Consider the following 10356-nt stretch of genomic DNA (forward strand, 5'->3'; position numbering starts at 1 on the left):
ACTGTAAGTCGCTTTGGATAAAAGCGTCTGCTAAATGGCATATATATAAGAACTTATTATTTTCAATGACAGCCTAGGAACAGTGGGTTAACTGCCTGTTCAGGGGCAGAATGAGAGATGTGTACCGTGTCAGCTTGGGGGTTTGAACTTGCAACCTTGCAGTTACTAGTCCAACACTCTAACCAATTGGCTACCCTGCCGGCACGATGTGGGTGGCTTTTGTTCCAGCCCAGTCTAACACACCTGATGCTATTCAGCTTAATGAAAGTGTGGATGATTTGTTGACTAGTTCAATCAGGTGGTAAAGGGCAAGGCTGGGACAAACCCCTGGCCACACTGTAGCTCTCCTTGGTACCAGGAGGGAAGCACACTGTTGTAACTGTTTTAGTAGGTCACATCAGGCAACAGGAGCTCCAGTGGAGCTGTTTCATTTCATTCAGAACACTTTAATCTAGTGTGTAGCCCAGCGCTGGTTTACGTATTAACTGTACCTCGGGGGCATGTGTCTGTGGTTAGCCATTATTAGCAGTTAGCGGTGCTAGGAGATGAGAGGACTCCAGACCAGCCAATCACTATTATGGTCTATTTGGATGACTCAAACCCCTTCTCCCAACTCTTTATCAGATCAAACATGAGCACACAAACCGCCCAGAGCCTATGGGTGAATTAAGTATCTCTTTTTGATTTTATGAGCGTGTTATTAGTCAATTGTAACTGTTAAGTTAGTCTGCATACAGGGAATAGCTGTTGATGCTTTGTTGTGTGCAACAGGGATGTTTTATAAGCTGCTATGTGTTGCCTGTTCAACTGAGTCTGTTCACGGCTGTAGACTAATTAGATAGCAATGAACAAAAGGCTATTTTCGAAGTTGTTTTGGTTGACATTAAAAGGGGAACTGGGAAAAGTAGAGAGAGAGGGGGGAGTGTGTGTGTGTGCGTGCACGCATGCGTACATATGTGTGTGTGTGGACCCCTAAGATGAGATTGGACCCCTTCAGCAATAAAGGTGTTCTCTCTCTCCTGTTTGGATTGATCTGTATTTCAAGGTCCAATGCAGACATTTTTATCTCAATATCAAATCATTTCTGGTTCAAATTAAGTACCTTTCTGTGATTGTTACCAATTAAAATGATAAAAAATGTACAAAAATATATTCTTAGTAAATAGCAATTTATAAAGCAATAATGTAGCTAGGACTGTCTGGGAGTGGTCTGAGTGGGGAAGGGAAAACTGAAACCTAGCTTTTATTATCCTTAAAACAGACAGCCCTGTGTGTGTGTGTGTGTGTGTGTGTGTGTGTGTGTGTGTGTGTGTGTGTGTGTGTGTGTGTGTGTGTGTGTGTGTGTGTGTGTGTGTGTGTGTGTGTGTGTGTGTGTGTGTGTGTGTGCGTGCGTGTGTGCATCAGAGTGTTGCAAAAGTGGATGAACAGTGAATAGAGGAAACAGTGAGACTATTTACTAGAACTTTATAGATTTTCTGGGAAAAACTATGCCTTTGGTTGTGATTTTATGGCCAGTTTCTCGGTTTGGAAAGGCCTTGGATATATACAGCCTCTGAGCATAACTGATGCTTTTCAGGTTTAGCTGTATCATGGTACTGCACGCTTTTTAGAAGGCAGATAATAGTCACTGTATGGCAGACTACACTAATGTTGTCACTACACATGTTCCAAAGGGCTTCTTCGGCTTTTGGTTTCAGGTAGAATACTTTTGGTTTCCATGTAGAACCCTCTGTGCAAATGGTTCTTCATGGAACCCAAAAGGGTTCTAACGGGAACCAAAAGGATTGTACTTGGAACCAAAAAAGGGTTCTTCAAAGGGTTCTCCTATGGGGACAGCAGAAGAACCATTTTAGGTTCTAGATAGCACCTTTTTTCCAAGAATGTAGGATGATACATAGATTAGTGGCTTCACACATGTTTTTTTTTTCAATAGGCACTATTCCTCCTGCCTCAGATGATCTCAAAGTGGCACCTGCCTCTCCATAATAGCTCCTTAGACGGTACACATGAGACGGGTGTAGGTGATACCTTGATACTAGTGTACTACATCAAAACACTCACCTGTATAAGCATGTACTCGAAATCAGATTAAAGAGTTTTTGGCCAACTATAGTTGAATCAAATCTCACTTTAATATAAGTGTTTAGCATGTGACAGAGTTTCACGTTTTTGAAATACTCAAATCAAATCCAGCTGTGCAGATGGATTTGCCAGAGGCTCGACAGAGACGGTGGGCTAGTTGGCTTTTAATAAAGAGAATTCGGAATATCCTGAGATATTCATGTTATTAATAATGTCTTCAGAGCCAAATCAATTATTTCCTGTATGCTGTGGTGGTATTTCAACACATCATTCTCAATTATCCTTTTATCCGGAATACTTTTTATATTCTTATCTTCTTGCTTAACAGGTAAAGATGAGGAGGCTTACTGAGGAACTGAGAGCTTCCCTGAACTCCTGAGTCACCCTGGCTTGTCGTCGGGCAGAGCAGAGAAACCAGTGTTTTTGACGGCCCTTTTGGCTCATAGTTAAACATGGATCAGCAGCTAACACAATGCATGTAGTGCAGTAGAGAAGACAAATATCTGACCCTGTATCGGGAGAATGTCTGCCTACTGGAGGATGGAAATAATGACCTTTGGATTGCTGGGTTTAAAACCAAGGTGGAGTTGTCTGTTATTGTATGATACTTTAGTCAAATGTCATTAATAAAACTATTTTGAATCTCAGCCAAATTTCTATCTAGATTTCCTTTCTAATAGGTGTTCAAAAGCTATTTAGAACAGTTTGAACGCACAGAAAGTAGAACGGCTATAAAGCCTAAATGTCTGCATTTTACCCCTTGCTGCACAATAAAAAATCATTAAAGAAGGATCTTTGATTCTTTGTACTTAATGTTTGTGAAATATTGGAGTATGTGAAGCTAAAACAAAACATTTGAATGATTTATATCTGAATCATTTCTGAATAATTTATTATGAAAATAAAGTAGAAAGTTGAAAATCAGTGATTCAAATGATTTGGTCTTGACAGGTAAGATGGCATTTGATTGGAGTCACTCCATCACTTCAACTTTACTTAAAGAGTGAGAGGGAGAAATATAGAGAGAGTAAGAGACAGAGACCAAGAGAGAGAGAGAGAGAGAGAGAGAGAGAGAGACAGAGAGAGACAGAGCGAGAGCAACAGTGAGAAAGAGCGAGAGAAATAAGAAACATCCTGCCAGCTGCATTTGACACATCTCCACACATCCTCTTCTCTCTTGAGTTTTAATCAGGCACTGAGGACTGCCCTTAGCTCTCAGGGCTCAGAGGCTTGTCTGTCTACTGTGTGGTGAGAGGACATTTTAACCCCTTTATCCTGTCCTCAACTCTGCCCTCTCCACTCCTCTTTTTCCTCCTCTCTTTTCCTCCCTTTAGTAATATAATATATGCCATTTAGCAGATGCTTTTATCCAAAGCAACTTAGAGTCATAAGTGCATACATTTTACGTACGGGTGGTCCCGGGAATCAAACAAATTATTCTGGCATTGCAAATGCCATTTTCTACCAACTGAGCTACAGAGGACCAGCATTCTAAAGCGTTGAGTCAACCATTACCATTGCACATAATGGGGCAAGAATTATGCACTCAGTAATGATCCAAATGAACCAGGGGGAACCAGACCTCAGTATAGATCCCCAGTATACACACCCGGGAAATATGTGTAGAAATATTCCATTGGGAAGCTGAGGGGATGAGTTGGCCAACTTAATTTACTAATCAAAATAATAAACAGACAATGTTTTCGTTGTTCATGTTTATAATAATAATGAGAGTAAATAACACATGGTAAATGGTATATGTTTATATTATTATCTTGTACATATGACAAATAGCCTATACTTTAATTTGATTAACCACACAAAGACATGTAGAGATCAATAAAATATAGGCTACTGCTGTACTACTTTTGGTTGAATTTACAAAACATTATACAGATTGGGACTCCACATAGTAGTTTTATACCTTCCCAACTAAATGTGCAATTATCTCCTAACACCAAAATAGACTCTGTAGTTAGCAGAGGTAGACCATTCTTTTGTCTTCTAGCTAGTGAAAATAAGTGCTTTGTCTCCCTCTGCAGGTACATGGGTGTTATCAAATCAAATTGTTTTTGTCAAGTACACATACAGTGCAGCAATACTAAACAACACAAAACAATACATGCAAACCCAAAAAATAAAAAGAAAGGAATTAAGAAAGGTAGAAATATTAGAACACGCAATGTCAGAGTCCGGAATATAAATATATATGTATATGATGGTGTGCATAGAAAGTATGGACAGTATATGAATAGAAAAGGTGAGTACAGCAGTAGTTATATAGGATGAGCCTTGACTAGAATACAGTATATACATATGAAGTGGGTAAGACAGTATGTAAACATTATTAAAGTGACCAGTGTTCAATGACTATGTACAATACAGGTGCAGGGTTGAGTACCGGGTGGTAGCCGGCTAGTAACAGTGACTGAAATTCAGGGCAGGGTATTAGTTCCAAATGTCCATGCTTACTTAAAAGGCCCAGTGCATCTAAAAAATAAAATGTCCTATGTTTTATATATATTTCCACATTATGAGGTTGGAATAATCCTGTGAAATTGTGAAAATGAGGATAGTGCCCGGAGCCCAGAACAGGGCTCCGGGCAGCCGAGCGGAAATGGAGGAAAACTCGCCTCCCTGCGGACCTGGCATCCTTTCACTCCCTCCTCTCTACATTTTCCTCCTCTGTCTCTGCTGCTAAAGCCACTTTCTACCATTCTAAATTCCAAGCATCTGCCTCTAACCCTAGGAAGCTCTTTGCCACCTTCTCCTCCCTCCTGAATCCCCCCCCCTCCTCCCTCTCTGCAGATGACTTCGTCAACCATTTTGAAAAGAAGGTCGACGACATCCGATCCTCGTTTGCTAAGTCAAACGACACCGCTGGTTCTGCTCACACTGCCCTACCCTATGCTCTGACCTCTTTCTCCCCTCTCTCTCCAGATGAAATCTCGCGTCTTGTGACGGCCGGCCGCCCAACAACCTGCCCGCTTGACCCTATCCCCTCCTCTCTTCTCCAGACCATTTCCGGAGACCTTCTCCCTTACCTCACCTCGCTCATCAACTCATCCCTGACCGCTGGCTACGTCCCTTCCGTCTTCAAGAGAGCGAGAGTTGCACCCCTTCTGAAAAAACCTACACTCGATCCCTCCGATGTCAACAACTACAGACCAGTATCCCTTCTCTCTTTTCTCTCCAAAACTCTTGAGCGCCGTGCCGTCCTTGGCCAGCTCTACCGCTATCTCTCTCAGAATGACCTTCTTGATCCAAATCAGTCAGGTTTCAAGACTAGTCATTCAACTGAGACTGCTCTTCTCTGTATCACGGAGGCGCTCCGCACTGCTAAAGCTAACTCTCTCCTCTGCTCTCATCCTTCTAGAACTATCGGCTGCCTTCGATACTGTGAACCATCAGATCCTCCTCTCCACCCTCTCCGAGTTGGGCATCTCCGGCGCGGCCCACGCTTGGATTGCGTCCTACCTGACAGGTCGCTCCTACCAGGTGGCGTGGCGAGAATCTCCTCACCACGCGCTCTCACCACTGGTGTCCCCCAGGGCTCTGTTCTAGGCCCTCTCTTATTCTCGCTATACACCAAGTCACTTGGCTCTGTCATAACCTCACATGGTCTCTCCTATCATTGCTATGCAGACGACACACAATTAATCTTCTCCTTTCCCCCTTCTGATGACCAGGTGGCGAATCGCATCTCTGCATGTCTGGCAGACATATCAGTGTGGATGACGGATCACCACCTCAAGCTGAACCTCAGCAAGACGGAGCTCCTCTTCCTCCCGGGGAAGGACTGCCCGTTCCATGATCTCGCCATCACGGTTGACAACTCCATTGTGTCCTCCTCCCAGAGCGCTAAGAACCTTGGCGTGATCCTGGACAACACCCTGTCGTTCTCAACTAACATCAAGGTGGTGTCCCGTTCCTGTAGGTTCATGCTCTACAACATCCGCAGAGTACGACCCTGCCTCACACAGGAAGCGGCGCAGGTCCTAATCCAGGCACTTGTCATCTCCCGTCTTGATTACTGCAACTCGCTGTTGGCTGGGCTCCCTGCCTGTGCCATTAAACCCCTACAACTCATCCAGAACGCCGCAGCCCGTCTGGTGTTCAACCTTCCCAAGTTCTCTCACGTCACCCCGCTCCTCCGCTCTCTCCACTGGCTTCCAGTTGAAGCTCGCATCCGCTACAAGACCATGGTGCTTGCCTACGGAGCTGTGAGGGGAACGGCACCTCAGTACCTCCAGGCTCTGATCAGGCCCTACACCCAAACAAGGGCACTGCGTTCATCCACCTCTGGCCTGCTCGCCTCCCTACCACTGAGGAAGTACAGTTCCCGCTCAGCCCAGTCAAAACTGTTCGCTGCTCTGGCCCCCAATGGTGGAACAAACTCCCTCACGACGCCAGGACAGCGGAGTCAATCACCACCTTCCGGAGACACCTGAAACCCCACCTCTTCAAGGAATACCTAGGATAGGGTAAGTAATCCTTCTCACCCCCCCCCCCCTAAAAAGATTTAGATGCACTATTGTAAAGTGGCTGTTCCACTGGATGTCATAAGGTGTATGCACCAATTTGTAAGTCGCTCTGGATAAGAGCGTCTGCTAAATGACTTAAATGTAATGTAAATGTTTTAGTGTAAGAGCTGTTTGAAAAGACCACCTGGAATTTCAACCTGTTTAGGTGGGATGGTGTTCTGGCCTGTTTGGTGGCATCACCAGTTGGTAAATTAGTTAATAGACCAATTACAAAGAGAGTTTTAAACCTCTCTGCCAATAACAGTTTGTTTTCAGTTTCCCCACCCAACCCAGACCACTCCCAGCCAGTCCTAGCAAAACTGCTATTTGCTAAGAAGCAGTTTTGGTTTATTTTTACCATTATAATTTAAAACAATCACAATAAGGTACTTGGTTCTTACCCATTTGACCGAGGTGCTCGCCAACAGAGGCGCATCAATCTCACATAAAGCATCCGAGCGAGCGAAACAACGCCCCTTCGTATCCGTATGTGTAGACCGTATCTGATGCTGTCTGGACAAAAGGAGTACGGCCAGACAGCATCAGATACATGGGCTACAAAAAAGTAAGAAAGAGCTTGTTTCGCTTGCTAGTTTCAGAAGAGAGGAAGAGGCAATGCGAGAGGGATCACTCTCGCCTAAATCTGTCCTGAATAACCCAATGCGTTTCTTAGCCAACTTCAGCTTTTCGCCTGCATTCCCGCCTTTGGAACGATTCGCATTGTTAGGGCAGAGACATGATAATCTCGTCATTATATTGAGATCTCTGGTTTCAGCCACTTGCAAATTAAAAAGGAAAGTTGGCGGGTGCACAGTGCACTGTTCTGATGCTGGCTTCCCTTAAAGTAAATGGACGTTTTGCCAAAATTATACAATTACTCCTGTCTAAGTAAAATCATTCAGAATACTTTACCAGAGAGCTTGAGTTAGCCACACAGGATCATACGCTTATTTTAATTTTAAATAGCTGTGGAGTGTTTCAGAAGTGCGTTGGCCTATGTCCATTTGGGAAGCCAGCAATTTGGGCAGCGCACGTGGCAATATAGGACTTGATTATTGAATTGCGGAAGTCAGTGAAAAGCATCTAAAATGTGTGAAGATAAGGTGCCTTTGAGTATTATTACAAATGTTGTGTGGCAAAGGTATGGGTGTCTCTCTTCAGAATGCATGCATTCAGCTCTCCAGAATGTGCTCCACTGTCTCCCATCAATTATTGAACATTCATTGTTTCATTGAATTGTTTGCCCTTTGATTGCTTGATCAATTTCACATTACATGTGTAACCAGTAGGCCTACATGTTTAACCGTCATTTGGTTACATTAATTCACATTACATGTGTAACCAGTAGGCCTACATGTTTAACCGTCATTTGGTTACATTAATTCACATTACATGTGTAACCAGTAGGCCTACATGTTTAACCGTCATTTGGTTACATTAATTCACATTACATGTGTAACCAGTAGGCCTACATGTTTAACCGTCATTTGGTTACATTAATTCACATTACATGTGTAACCAGTAGGCCTACATGTTTAACCGTCATTTGGTTACATTAATTCACATTACATGTGTAACCAGTAGGCCTACATGTTTAACCGTCATTTGGTTACATTAATTCACATTACATGTGTAACCAGTAGGCCTACATGTTTAACCGTCATTTGGTTACATTAATTCACATTACATGTGTAACCAGTAGGCCTACATGTTTAACCGTCATTTGGTTACATTAATTCACATTACATGTGTAACCAGTAGGCCTACATGTTTAACCGTCATTTGGTTACATTAATTCACATTACATGTGTAACCAGTAGGCCTACATGTTTAACCGTCATTTGGTTACATTAATTCACATTACATGTGTAACCAGTAGGCCTACATGTTTAACCGTCATTTGGTTACATTAATTCACATTACATGTGTAACCAGTAGGCCTACATGTTTAACCGTCATTTGGTTACATTAATTTACATTACATGTGTAACCAGTAGGCCTACATGTTTAACCGTCATTTGGTTACATTAATTCACATTACATGTGTAACCAGTAGGCCTACATGTTTAACCGTCATTTGGTTACATTAATTTACATTACATGTGTAACCAGTAGGCCTACATGTTTAACCGTCATTTGGTTACATTAATTCACATTACATGTGTAACCAGTAGGCCTACATGTTTAACCGTCATTTGGTTACATTAATTTACATTACATGTGTAACCAGTAGGCCTACATGTTTAACCGTCATTTGGTTACATTAATTTACATTACATGTGTAACCAGTAGGCCTACATGTTTAACCGTCATTTGGTTACATTAATTTACATTACATGTGTAACCAGTAGGCCTACATGTTTAACCGTCATTTGGTTACATTAATTCACATTACATGTGTAACCAGTAGGCCTACATGTTTAACCGTCATTTGGTTACATTAATTCACATTACATGTGTAACCAGTAGGCCTACATGTTTAACCGTCATTTGGTTACATTAATTCACATTACATGTGTAACCAGTAGGCCTACATGTTTAACCGTCATTTGGTTACATTAATTTACGTTACATGTGTAACCAGTAGGCCTACATGTTTAACCGTCATTTGGTTACATTAATTTACGTTACATGTGTAACCAGTAGGCCTACATGTTTAACCGTCATTTGGTTACATTAATTTACATTACATGTGTAACCAGTAGGCCTACATGTTTAACCGTCATTTGGTTACATTAATTTACATTACATGTGTAACCAGTAGGCCTACATGTTTAACCGTCATTTGGTTACATTAATTTACACTACATCAAAGGTCATGGTGTTAGTTATCAATGTGTCCATATCGTAAAGTGCATGCACACAGGAGGCCCGTGAAAAAAACGGTCCCGCCTATACAAATGAAATAAAGTCCAACTGATTCGTTCTGGCGTCTGGCCTGCATGTACAGACCTAATGTTGTTTAAAAAAAAAAAATGTAACCTTTATTTTACTAGGCAAGTCAGTTAAGAATAAATTCTTATTTTCAATGACGGCCTAGGAACAGTGGGTTAACTGCCTGTTCAGGGGCAGAACGACAGATTGTGTACCTTGTCAGCTCGGGGATTTGAATTTACAACCTTTCGGTTACTATTCCAATGCTCTAACCACTAGGCTACCCTGCCGCCCCACAGTTTAATGCACTTAAATATATATATGAATTCAATTGATTCTCAATGAATAGAGTCTAGGTAGTTTATATGACTGAAACTGAGTGAATATGCTTGGTAAGGCAATGATCAGGATTTGTTTTTCATCATATTATTGCTTTCCTCAAAGTCAATCTGAACCAGAAAGGATATGGCCACCAGAGGACGCAGTTTGGTTACTAATTCAAACTAACAGTCGCCAAAAGTCAGTTGGTGATACTAATGGTGATACTAAAGCATCCGACCCATTTCTCATCAGATTATGTTGGGACATGTGTTGATTAGAAAAAAATGCTAATGCCTATGAAATATTAAATAAATAAATAGAGAAGTTCCAAATAAATTATAGTTTACTACATTTCCTGAGATACATTGCTTTGTTGAATTGAAGGAGAAAAAGTAGCAGGAACTGTTCGGGAGAAAGGCTTTTTATATAGGCTAGACTACTAACAAAGGCGAAAGGACATAAATATATAAGCGGGTCCCCTTTGTTCCCTGTTTAGTCATCTCTCGCCTAAAACCATTAAACGAGGAGCCGCCACTTCTCCGTTAGCCTTGCATTC

At 42.0% G+C, this 10356-nt stretch overlaps 1 protein-coding gene across 1 annotated transcript in view; it reads left to right on the top strand.

Moving 5' to 3' along the window:
* Positions 1 to 2872, top strand: part of LOC118387014 (spermatogenesis-associated protein 7-like) — a 30585-nt gene extending 27713 nt beyond the window's left edge. The window contains exon 9 of the mRNA XM_035775098.2: positions 2411 to 2872. Coding sequence (XP_035630991.2) covers positions 2411 to 2461 — 51 coding nt within the window. The 3' untranslated portion in view covers positions 2462 to 2872. The remainder of the gene's footprint in view (positions 1 to 2410) is intronic.
* Positions 2873 to 10356: the final 7484 nt, after the last annotated feature.

Source organism: Oncorhynchus keta, chromosome 8 (genome assembly GCF_023373465.1).
Source record: "Oncorhynchus keta strain PuntledgeMale-10-30-2019 chromosome 8, Oket_V2, whole genome shotgun sequence".
NCBI classification, from domain to species: Eukaryota; Metazoa; Chordata; class Actinopteri; order Salmoniformes; family Salmonidae; genus Oncorhynchus; species Oncorhynchus keta.